The sequence below is a fragment of the Lactuca virosa genome, chromosome 2 (genome assembly GCF_052849685.1).
Source record: "Lactuca virosa cultivar CGN04683 chromosome 2, Lactuca_virosa_CGN04683_v6, whole genome shotgun sequence".
In the NCBI taxonomy this organism is placed as follows: Eukaryota; Viridiplantae; Streptophyta; class Magnoliopsida; order Asterales; family Asteraceae; genus Lactuca; species Lactuca virosa.
Window position 1 is genome coordinate 53,032,894 of NC_136427.1, and position 13,616 is coordinate 53,046,509.

Genomic DNA, 13,616 nt, shown 5'->3' on the forward strand with positions numbered 1-13,616 from the left:
GACTTGAGCCCTATATAAAGAAAGCTATGGCCTTATCCTCAGCCACCATTTGAGAGAGTGAAACCCTAAGAGAGAGCAAACCTTCGTTCTAAGCTTGTGTGTGAGTGTTCTTGAGCTAAAAGTGCCTTTGTGTGTTAGTGAAGAAGAAGAGGAGGTTCTTGTGAAGGCTAGAAGTTGGAGTGCAAGCTTGGATCTGAGTTCTACAGAGGAAGGAGCTTCACGTGGAGGTAAAAAGCTCAGAGCTTTCTTTATTATTATTGATTTGTGCTTCATGGACCAATTTTTAGGGTTTTTGGTCCCAAGGTGGAGACTTTATGAGCAAAAGGTCTCCATAAGCTTAGATCTACTATATTTCAGAGTATTATGAGTTGAGGGTTCATAAAAATCCAATCTTGGAATATTAAGCCATGCATGAGATCTAGGCTTTATGAGGGAAGAGGAAAGGTGTTAGAGTGATTAGTGACCTTTACAGCCATGCAAAGGCTTAAAGGTTTCAACTTTATGGATTAAGTGGCCTTAGAGAAGTCAGATCTGAAGTTTGAGTATATGTCTTAACCATTTAAGACCCGAAATCAAAAGGAGTATGAAACTGGGAGTTACGCGGGGCGTAATCCCAGTACGCGCAGCGTAAGGGGTCACGTTCCCCGATTCTGTGAAGTCGCCGGGTACGCCCAGCGTACAGATTTGGTACGCGCAGCGTAACCCGGAGGGTTGACTTTTGTTGACTTTTAGGGTTTAGTCAATGATTGGATCATTGAGCCATAAGAGGGGTAAAATGGTCTTTTACCCTTCTGAGAGAACTTAGAGTGAGATTAGTCTAGCCTTTGAGAGTTGTGTTGATTAGAGTAATTGTTCCATGTGATTAGGCGGAGGCTAGACCAGTATTACCGAGTTCGAGATTTACCAAGTTACCCGAGGTGAGTCTTCTCACTATACTTTACCTAGAGTGGTAATTAGAGTTGTATAACAAAGTACCTTGTATGCTATATATATATGATGTGATACACTGCATTATTTCTATGTGATTTATGCTATGTATTGTTCAGAGTTTACAGAGTTAGGGCCGGAAGGTCCACAGAGTTAGGACCAGAGGGTCCACAGAGTTAGGGCCAGAGGGTCCACAGAGTTATAGCCTCGAGTGGCTAATATGTGTTATATGTGGTATTTTGGGGAACTCACTAAGCTTCGTTCTTACCGTGTTATGTGTTATGTGTTTCAGGTTTTCTCAGTATCTCGGGACGGCACCGACTTGATTGTACACACCAGTGAAAGAATTATGTTTCGAGGATCCTGGATTATTAAGTAATTAAGAAGGGATTGTGTTTTGTAAACTAAACAAATGATGTTTTATGAAATGTATATTAAGAATCATATGTTTTTCAAAAGAAAAATTGTCTTGAAAATTTACAGTGTTACAAGAGGGCTGCTGGTTCAGACGGAACGAGCAGGGCTTTCATGAATATTCTATATGGTCTGTATCATGGGATTAATTTGGACTATGGATCGCTCCTATGGGCTCAACTCGTTCAGAGTATAAGCTCTTCTTCGAGGTACATTGAAATTTCTTGTGCACAATTTTGGACTATCGTCACTCGTTGTGCGATGGAAAAGTTTACTGTTCCCACAATGGAAGATTCCCTCATGTCTTCGATTGCTACATTTCATACGACGAGGATCCTTGTCTCAGATCCCTCCAAATTTATCTTTATCGGGTCAATTCCAGAATCCATGTACCGCTGTGTATCCAGTGCGAGTAATGTCATGGCAGATTACAGAAAGCTTTCTCCTTCAGGTCCACGACCGCTTACTCCCGAGATGCAAAGCTCGTTGGACGTTGCAGACAAGCCTGCAAAGCGAGGGAAGAAGTCTAATAACAAAGGGGAAAAGGTTGGTCAATCCTCCAAAGCTTCTACTCCTAAGAAACGCAAGTCAGAGCAAGCCGAGCCTAATGCTCCAAAGAAACGCAAGACCTCAAAAGCAAGCTCGTAGACCGAAGTCTCCTACCCCATCCACTAGTGACTCCGAGTATGTTCCTTCTGATGGCCAGCCTGACCCTGAGTCAAATGACGACGAAGCTACTGAAACCGACAGTCCACCTAGAGGTAACTCGCCTCCACCCTCACCTACCAATGCTAGTAACCGAAACTCGCCTCCTAGTTCTGTTCCACTTTCGGTTCCTATTACTATCGCTCCATTTCCTCCTCCTGTCTCTTCTACAACTGTAACCTCTATCCCAATTCCAACCCCACTATTCACTACCGTCACTACCACCACCACTCATCCAACCGAACCTACTATTCTTGTCAACGTATCTGATACGGGGGCAACTCCATTCGGTTCTGATCCTCCTGTTACCTCAGCACCTTTATCCCCACCTAGATCACATGACTCTGAACCTGTTCTTGGCGGTGAAGACATGGAGTTTGATTCCACTTATTTCAGTCCTTATCGCGTACAGAGTGATGAAGATGATGACACCCCTATTACCAAAAAGGATCTCAAGGCTGTGACAGACAAACTTGATCGCTTGCTCTCTTCATCTTCTGCCAGTGCATATTCAGAGGCAGCACTCAAAGCCCTGTTCTCATCGATTGTGAAAGAACATGAGACCTCCATCTCCAGCGCTGCTAAAGCAATTGAAACCTCAACCTCAACCTGCCAAAAAGCTTCACTTGCAGTTGAAGCTTCCACCAAATATTGCAAGCAGGCGACCGCGAATGTCGAAAAACTAATTTCTGAGGCACAGATATTTCTCGATTCACTCCAAGCAGCTGCCAAGAAGAATGCTGAAACAGTGAACTCTTCGGTTGATCATCTTACACGTTCACTGGCAGCCGAAAAGACACATCTCGAGGAAGCTCGCAAATCCATTCAGGCTGCTAACCAAGAGCTTCATACTTCGATTGATGATCGGCCGACTCAACTTGAAGTTGAGCTTGCTGTTGAAAATAAAATTATGGATGAGCTGGATAAGCGAACTTCCCAACTTAAAATTCAGAATCTCAAGCTCAAGTCTACAACCAAAGAGATTGAAGAATTGAAAACCGAACGAGAAATAATTAAGAGTTCGGTCGGTGATGTGCATTCCATCCTCCTGCATCTCCTAGAAGCCCATGACTCCATTCTTACTATCTCTATCCGACGCCACTTGGCTGAAAAGCTGAGACCTGGTTTGGACGTGTTGAGCAGGATTGAAGGTGTTCCGGAGTCTGGTGTCCCTCTGAAACAAGGGGGAGATAAGGTAACTCAGGGCAAAGGCCAACCTCATCCACCTCCCAAACCGAAAGTCACTACTGAGCCGAAGGGTAATGAAGCTTCGGGCAGTATGAAGGATAAGAAAAAGAAGAAAATTGGAGACGATGATGTGGAAGAAAATGACGATGACGATGATACAAGAGGGAATGCTTCGAAAAATGAAAGTCTGAAAGTCAAGGCCACTGATCAAGAGATTCGGGAAAGGCTTCAGAAAGAGAAGGAACTTCTTGACAAGGAATTGAAAGCGAACGAATTCTGGAACAGAAGAAGTCCATGTTTTCTGAGTAGACTATGGAATCTCTTCAAAGAGAGGTTATTGATGCACCGAGCACTCATTGGCTCGAACCGATTTCCTCGTTCGGGCTTGAGAACTCTAAGGACTCACAGTTTGACATGCCCATCACCCGAAAGGCATTCATCTTCCACTGTTTTGAGTCGACGGCTGGCATTCCTTCTCCAGAACCGAAGGTCGGTCGGGATTTGCTCGAGTATTATCTGGAGTTTCCTCAGCCACAATACCTGACCTGGAGCAATCAGAAAATTACAACGGTCAAGGTGTTGAAGCCCACTTCGGCAGGGAAGTTCATCAACATCAAATTCAAGGTAACCCGAGGCTCTGATAGCTCGGTTCATATGATTTCCCTGGCTGCCTACCAGACTTGAACCCTCACGACTGGATACTTCTTAATAATATTTTGCTAACCAATCCACAGGAGTATCAGCCTATTATCGATCACATCAAGCAAATGCTCGTATGCTATATTCATGAAGTCGCGAAGATGGATCAGGAGATCGTTGCTGCTATTCATAAGCGAACCACTGTGAAGGCAATTGGAAGGGCAGGCGATGTGAATGCGATGGTTAAGGGGAAGATCGATCCCAAGTTTCACACTATTATGTTCACGAGGGGCGAAGGTCAAAAATGCATGTTCGCTCTGATTGACAAACACCTATTCTCCACCGCCTGTTTGGAACACATTTTGGAGATTATTCATAGGTGTAATCAGAACAGTGAATCCGATAAGAAGCTGTTTACTGATATGCTTCGATGGTATATTTTATTTCGGCAAACTCTTCTTGCCATCATTCCTAGGCTGTTCAAGGTTGTAAAGAAGATCAAAGTAACTCAGCCGAAGTAGTCTAACTCAGCCGAAGTAGTCTCTCGCCTCAATTGATGCAAAGGGGGAGATTGTTGGGTCTAAGTGTTGCGTCGTGGGCTCGGTTCGTTAGTCCATTTAGTTTACCCGGTTTGGGCCTGTCCAACAGTAAATAATCATTAGGGTTAGTATATATATATTGCATGCATGTATTGCTTTAAGGGCATCGATCTCATTAATTACTTTGTATTGTAACCCTAGCACACCTCTACAGAAGTTCTTCATCGAGCTCTTCTGAGGTGTGAGTTATTAATCATTCGACAATGTTTGATCCGTTCCTGTGTTCTTTACTTGATTATTATTGCTTTTCTGCTTGGAATCTATCGATCTTTAGCGTAATATTCTCAACAGAAACAGATATGTTTACCGAGCGGGACTCGATGCCAAGCGTCGTAAATACGCGTCGTAAATAGACGACACACAAAAATGTGTCGTCTTTGGTTATGACAGGGCATTCCTTGACACGTATTTGCGTGTCGTCTGAGCGTTTTACGACACGCATTGTCTGTCGTAAAAAGGCTGTTTTTGTAGTAGTATTATATGTTTGTATGTATACCGGGCGGGGCCCAATCTCAGGCAAGGCCTGATGACTGATAGATCTGTTCCGATCGGGGCTCGATGTCGGGCGGGGCCCAATGACAGGAGGAGCCCATTATGTGTTTGATATATGTGGTATGTGGTATTTTTGGGAACTCGCTAATTTTTGTGCTTACGGTTTTCAGTTTATGTTTCAGGTACTTCTGGTTCGAAGAGGAAGAGTCCGGGACGATTGCAGTGCGCACAATACATTGTTCCACATTTTATATTACTCTGATGTACTGGGACGTTTATTGATACACTGATTTACTATGAGTTTTTTTTATGATGTTGTTTTGGATAATGATTTTATTAATTTAAAAATCGATACGAATCAGTTCCCATTCAAATTTTGTCATAACCACATATTTTGTCTACTCTTTAGTCAAACACAAGTTTTATCAACTTGTCGCATTTGACCCCTCATACCTATAAGGATTCCCTCAACACTAAAATTCTTATATATTCTAAATATCGACTGCTAATAAGATTTTGATTATTATTTTTAATTTTATCATTTGTTATCTTCTTAACGTATTTATTTTATTTCATTATTTTAAATTATATTATATTAATTTTATTTTCTATTTATATATTTCTTTATCCAAAACCTCTACGCCAGAAAACCAAATGTTACACTATTTGAAATGAAAATATTATTCGTTGACTAGTTCTTCGAATTTCGAACACGAGTTTTCTTTTAAAAGTCTTGTTTTAACATTTAAACACTGTAGAATGTAATGAAGATATACAAGCTAGGATAAACATACCCAATACACCTGAAACCCTTCACTTCGGATTCCATGTTAATTCGATTCAAAAGATTCTGAAATTGTATTTCAGTATGTAGTGGGTACCACATTTCATATTTCCTTTCAATATGGTGATCATTTAAATGGGTGGATACCTATTGGATCCTAGGTACAAACAACTTGTTGCATATTCGATGAGGGGTGGAAACCTATTAGATCTCAGGTCGAAACAACTTGTTGCAGATACTATGGTAGTTCGTAGTTCTGGTAAAGTGCAAAAAAACAGGATATTTTGTGTAATACTTATATAACAAGACCTCATCAAAGTGAATATATATATATATATATATATATATATATATATATATATATATATATATATATATATATATATATATATATATATATATATATTACTAATTGTTTACTATTATATTTAAAAAAATTATATTCATGTTAACATTTATTTGATAAAAGTTAATGATATATAATTAAAATATTTTTTTAAAGATATATAAGTAATTGTTTATGTATGAGTTTGACTACTTTTAAAAATATTTTAGTATTACACTAGTTGCGAGACTCATGTATTGCATGAGTTAATTTAATATATATATATATATATATATATATATATATATATATATATATATATATATATATATATATATATATATATATATATATATATATATATATATAGGTTTAGGTTATATGGAAAACAAAAAACCTTAAAAATCAAAAAAATGAATAAAAAAAATATTTAGAGATAACAAAACTTTTTTCTGAATTTTTTTTATAAAAAATCGCAGCTTTTTATTAAAATTCGCTGAAAAAAAAATAAAAAATCAAGTTATTTTTTTTATTTTATTTTTTTTATAAATTTTTTTTCAAAATTTTTTTCAGCAAATTTCTTTAAAATCGTGTGATTTTTTCATAAAAAAGTCAAAAAAACGTTATGTGATCTCTAGGTATTTCTTTATGCATTTTTATGATTTTTAGGGTTTTTTTAGGGTTTTTTTGTTTTCAAAATAACCCTTCCCTATATATATATATATATATATATATATATATATATATATATATATATATATATATATATATATATATATATAAAGATTAAAATACTTGAGAACTTTGAATTTTGAATAAAATAAAAAAAAATAATAAATTATTATAATTTAAATGTTTTTTATATTTTAAATTTAAACAAATAATTTAAATGAATAAACAAAAAAACTAATAAATTTTAATTTGGAAATTTTGAACTTAAAACCTAAGTTTATTAATGAAATTGATATCCATTTATTACTACATTTATTGCAATTATTATATTAAGATATTATGTAAATTTAATAAAATAGAAAAAAAACTAATAAAATGACATGTGGAAAAAAAAATTCAAAATAACCACAAAATCACGCTTGACAAATTAAATGATAGTGTAACATGTGGCAAAAAAAACTTTCATTTATTAGAGTAGGTTGAGATTGAATTGATATAGGAACAATTATGAAAGTTTATTCGTAAAAATAAACAGCGGCATCTTCGGATGTGGACGTTATTACTTTTTGAATATACATACATATATACAAATATATACACATACAATACATAATCATGCATGTGCTTTTTAGACATTTCTTTTTCATTATTTATATATACATATATACACACATGTGCTTTTCGGACATTTTTCTATCATTTCTTTAATCGTAACCTAAACCACAAGTTTCTGCATGTAAACATATAAAAAACAAAAGTAAACATGACGTTCCACAGAAAAAAAGATGACACTATTACCACATCTAACACTCTGGAAAACAAATCATCAAGTGTCGTGTATTAGATTCGAACTCAAAACCCCTAACTTTATTTACGTGAAGAAAGTTTAAATCCATTTGTTAAGCCATTAATTTGCTTGTGAAAATGGCTTCCCAGAAACGTTTGTCCAAGAATCTGTAAAAAGAAAAAGCGAAAGAGATGATTCAAAGACATGTCACTTTGAATCTCAAGACAGACACATAACATATAAAAAACCTGTATATATGTGTGATCAGATCGTTAGTTTTTTTGCCCGGAAAAATATAAAAATGGCGCCAGCGGGATTGCCTCCAGGTTTTAGGTTCCATCCAACAGATGAAGAGCTTGTGAATTACTATCTTAAAAGGAAGATACATGGCCAAGAGATTGAACTGGACATCATTCCTGAAGTTGATCTCTACAAATGTGAACCATGGGAGTTGGCAGGTTAATTTCTTACTTTTTCTTTTACGTACTTAGTTACGGATAACAAACCATTCAGTTTCAGTTTTGCGTTTTCTATTAGACATAAATAAATGTATTAATTTTGCCAGTAACAAAAAGCCTAATTATCTCACTATTACCTGATCATTGTTAAGCACTACATCTACAAGTGGTTTGATTCGGGTTGCTTTTATTAAAACTGAATCGAACTGATATCTTCGGTTTAGGGAAAAAATTGTAATAACCAGTTTAATTTTAGAATTGGTCAAGTTTTCAGATTTTTTGCACACCCATAGTAAGGTTTAAGGTCAACTTTAATTATGTCTACAGGTAGTGTTTGCTAGCCGAAAGGCTTAAAATTTGCATGATTCATGTATAGATATATACATGATCGTTTTGTACTAATTGAGTAAAATGTGTTAGAAAGCACATAAGAAAATTAGTATTTATTTACGATGTTTAAATCCCTAAACCGGATGAATCTGAGCCTCATTGAAGATCGAGAATGTGTATGTTTATTTCCTTTAAAAATATAGTGTGTACGCTTAGGATGAAAAGAAACCTAAGATGGTGTTATTTTTTTAACTTAATGAAATCAATAGAGATATGGATGCTTATGATCGACTATATATTTTACTTAATGAGAAATAACCACTTAATATAGGAAGGGTGAGAAACGAGGTTTTCCGTCCTAACATTTTACAAATTTGTACTTATTAATATTTTATCATTTTTCTAAATGAATATGTCATTATATTCTCATATTTTTTTAAAATGTAGAAAGCACTTTATTCATAATGATTGCTCCAACTAGTCATAGTATTATTTTAATGACGTAAAATAAATATGTGCAATTAGCAGAAAAATCATTTTTACCAAGTCGAGATCCCGAATGGTATTTTTTTGGACCACGAGACCGGAAATATCCCAACGGATTCAGGACAAACAGAGCGACAAGGGCCGGATACTGGAAATCAACTGGTAAGGATCGAAGAGTTACAAGTCAAGGTCAGAATCGAGCCATTGGAATGAAAAAAACATTGGTGTATTATCGCGGACGTGCTCCTCAAGGAATTAGAACAGATTGGGTAATGCATGAATATCGACTCGACGATAAAGATTGTCAAGACACATTGGGTATTCAGGTATCATTTCATCATTAATCTATTAATATAAATTCCCTATTAATTATTATATAATGTATTTGGATGTTCAAAATGATTATTGCAACCTTAATTTGAAAACCATAATTCGATCATTAGCTCCACCACATGATTTAGTAATGAATTTATTATTAACCTTCAGAAATTAGTTTCTTAAAATCTGATTTAGTTCTAAAAAATTATATATATATATATATATATATATATATATATATATATATATATATATATATATATATATATATATATATATATATATATATATATATATATATATATATATATATATTCGTTGCTTGTGATGGTGATGAATCATAGATATCCCCGATTGCAAAGCAAAGGTCTCGAATTACTTTTTTCTTTTACTCTAATCGGACAAAAGTATCTTCTCTCCATGACTACTCATCATAAACTGAAAATATTTATTAACCGATTTACCTTTTCTTTAATTATTATTGTTTCTAAGCGTCATATATATTGACATATATATTTAATTGTTGTCATTCATGTATATAGGACTCTTATGCCTTGTGTCGTGTTTTCAAGAAAAATGGAGCGTGTGTTGAACTGGAAGATAATGGACATACGAGCATGTCAATATCACAATATTCTCCAACGATTACCAATGATTATGAAACAATGTCGCCGGATGTTCCCATTGCGTCATCGTCGTGTTTGGATGAAGATGATAAAGATGATTCCTGGATGCAGTTCATTACAGACGATCCATGGTGTTCTCCAAATAGTCCACATGCGACATTAACAAACTAAGGACATATTAAAACATTTGTATCAAATAAAATATAAGAGTAAAGATTGACACGTGTATTATTGATAAATGTAAGTTTTGGGCACTGAATTATAAACCTTTTTTTTATTTATATCATTTATACCTCAAGATGTAAGGTCGCTATTGACCCACATATCATCCTGTTTTCCGATCTTAAAGATGTTTTTGACTGGTTTACCCTTATGAAATTAAAAGAAAAATTACGTCAATGCATTAAAGGCACATGTTTTTGAGAATATTTTCCTATAAAGAATACGAGTAGATAATGTTTATAACATGTAGTATGATGGTCAAGAAAAATACTCTAATCATAAAGTGGTCAAAAGATTGTTTTATAGTTATAAGATAAAATTGTAAAAACGGTGTTATGTTAGGTGTTATGTTAGCCAAAAATTATTATTTTGGTCCAAAATGTTTTGGACTAGCTTGAGGGGTTCAAAATGAGATTTTATTGTGTTTTTGTCTCTATAAGATTTTAAAATTAACTTAAAATAACTAATTTGCCCATCCTATTTTCCTTTTCTATCCACCCATATCTCTCTCTCTCTCTCTCTCCATTATTGATGGAAGCTTTGAAAACTGTTGAAGCAGCCCATTTTGTCAAATACTATTTTTGTCGGAGCCTATCTTCGTGTGAGACCTTCGTCATCCTTCCCAAAGTGTTGTATACCACCATCAATGTGTTTTAGGATTTGGAAAAACGTATTTTCTATTGGAAAAAGTGTTCAATGTCATTAACTATTAGGAATATTTCTAATAATAACAAGGTCTTTTTAGGTTGCTCTAATGACCCATTTGAGCAGAATAAATAAAAAAGAAAATAAATTTGTTTATTTATTATGTTTTAATAAATTAATTGGAAATTATTTTAGAATTAATTAAATAGTTTTAATTAATTAAAAGCGTTGAATATTAATTTGTTAAAAGTTAACTAATTGGAATATTCCAAAATCTTTAAGGGATAAGGAAAACTTCGAAATATGCATCTATCCCACTTGGGATAGGAGATGCACTTGGGGTAAGGATGCAAGACCTATAAATATGGTTCTTGGGTTCAAACCCTCACTACTCGTTCCTTCCTTGTAAATTTTGTTATCCCTTTTATTACCTTTAGGATAGGAAGATCGGATTTCTTAATCCGCTTAGGGTTTGTAGAAATTTCGATCAAGACAATCTCCTAGTAATGTTTGGTTCAGCTCTTTTGGAATCTTGGGAGTGATTCTGTGACAACCCGAAAATTTTTATCTTGTAAACTCAATTCAATCAACCAAAAGCCAGACTTAATTCTATTGCCTTTTAGCCTTGTTAAGGGTCATTCTAATGAGTTCTATGTTGGATTAGTGTCTAAGTCCATAACTATTTTGGTATGTACTTGACCCGATTATGAGCATGGTCCTTTTGGGTTGCCTTCACCATAGCAATATGTAGGATGAATTAAGGAGAGAAAGGTTTAATTATGATTTATTAATATATTATAAGAATAATATTAAAGGAGAAATCATATTGTTTAATTAATATTAGTCAAGAATTAATTAAGAATTAATTTTGTGACTAAAAGAGATTAATTATATTAAGGGGACTGATATTGTAATTATAAGATAGTTACAAAGTTGGGCTTAAGATCCATTAGATGGCAATGGACGAATTCTATATGGAGGACCATAAAGAAATCGTCCAAAGGCCTTCTGGAATGGTCCATTGGACTGCTTAGGGCTTAAGCAGTCAGATTAGGGTTTCCTAGTTGCAAACCCTAATAGCCTACATGTATATAAATGACCCTTAAGCCCCAAAAACGTGGACAAGTAATCCTTTAGGGTTTCCAGCCGTTTTTGGTGCCTCCTCTCTCCTCCCTCTTCATCCAAGTTGCTTAGTGGTGTTTGTGACTCCATTAGAGGTGCAACACTTGAGGCACTAAGCTTTCTGAAGCCAATCAAAGCAAGGATTGATTGTTATTGCTATATAACAATCAAAGGTAATTACTAAACCCTTATTTCAGTTCTTATTTGATAGATCTAGGGTTTGTAAGTCTTGGATTCATTGCATGTACAATAGAGAAACCTAGATCCAAGCATTAGGGTTTGTATGAGCACATAGGATTGTTCTTATGCTTGAAACCAATCAGTGGTATCAGAGCCTTGATTGGTTTCTGTTGTATGTGATGCTATAACTGTTTACATGCTGAAAATCGTTTTTCTGCCTTCTGTTCGAGTGGACTCGGCGAGTCCCTTCATGGACTCGGCGAGTCGGCCCTACTCGGCGAGTCCATGAGTGACTAGGCGAGTCGGATCGTCTGACAGAGGCAATATCGGGATTTCTTGCTGTTTTTGCTATGGAATAGTTGCCTAATCTGTTTTTACTGATAAAATTCGAATTTTAATGATTTTGTGAGACTACCCTTGCCAAAAACAAAAGATATTTACCAATTCATTAGATAATAGATTCCTTATATGATTAAATTTGATTATTTGTATTAATTGGGTAACTTATCTTGCAAGAAATTGAATTAGGTCAAATATAGATAATCACTAAATTAATTGTTTGATTTATATTATTTGTTATTTGATCCCTAGTAAGTTTGAATAGTTTCAAATTACTCACTTTAGGTTTTATAGTTTAAATTTGAACTTAAAAGTTTTGTTTTTGAAATTTAAATAGTTAAACCCTAATGTTTTGAAAAGTTTGAAAACTTGCTCTCAAGTTTTGGAATTTAAAATTTTGATTAAAAGTTTAATGTTGAAATATTTAAATTCTAAAACCTAATGTTTTGAAGTTTCAAAACTTGCCCTCAAGTTTTGGAATTTGAAAATTTTGATTAATAGTTTAATTATGTAATATTTAAATTCTAAAACTCTAGTATTTTGAAAAGTTCAAATTACACCCTCATGGTTTTGTTAAGTTAATTAAAAGTTTAATTAAAAGAGAAAGTTAATAAAACCACCTAGTATTTTAAAAGTATAAAATACACCCTATACTCTATATATGTAACATTTAAAGTCTAATATTATATATATGAGTAAAGAGTCAGTCTTACCGTTAGTAGGCCTCATTCACGAAGCTGGTCTACAAGGGGTGTTTAAGGAAATTGCCTATAAAATGGCGATTGAATGGGTATCCACTCTTACCCACCGCACTCTTGACTAGTGGAGGGTCGTTAGCCGAACGGGTAGGATAGGACGAAACCTTCCATTATAAGTATAATGAAGTACAAAGTAACGAAATGCTTTTAACAAATTCCCAATCTTAGTTACTTTAGGGCAAAATGTGAATTTGTATGCTAATCCATGGAATTACACTTCGTACCCTTGTCAAACGTTAGTGGAGCGTGTGTGGCTAACCGGCACACTAATTTGGGATTAACATTGGTGGCGAAGGGTGGCTCGATGTTTATCATAGATCAATGGAGCGTGTGTGGCTAACCGGCACATTGATTAGGTGATAGTAGCAATTGGGTGCACCACGTGATTCGTATGGTTATTCACACCTTGTTTGTGATCCTCGGCATCCCAGTCACAAATAGAAGGGCATAATCGAGATTAAACATGCCATTGAAAAGTTCAATGAATCTCAAAAGATCTAGGAGTTTCAATTCATTTAAAACTTAAAAGTCTTTTTCGTTTTTCATGGTGGAAATTGGTAAATCGTCATTTACCTACCTTCAAATATTCTGCAACTAGAT

General features: G+C 34.8%; 1 protein-coding gene across 1 annotated transcript; it reads left to right on the forward strand.

The window, feature by feature from the left end:
• Positions 1-7,799: 7,799 nt before the first annotated feature.
• On the forward strand, positions 7,800-10,094 carry NAC057 (NAC domain containing protein 57). Its single transcript, XM_079075755.1, has 3 exons — positions 7,800-7,990; positions 8,849-9,132; positions 9,667-10,094. Exons 1-3 carry the CDS (start codon positions 7,834-7,836, stop codon positions 9,919-9,921), a joined length of 696 nt encoding a protein of 231 aa, XP_078931881.1. The 5' UTR covers positions 7,800-7,833; the 3' UTR covers positions 9,922-10,094.
• Positions 10,095-13,616: the final 3,522 nt, after the last annotated feature.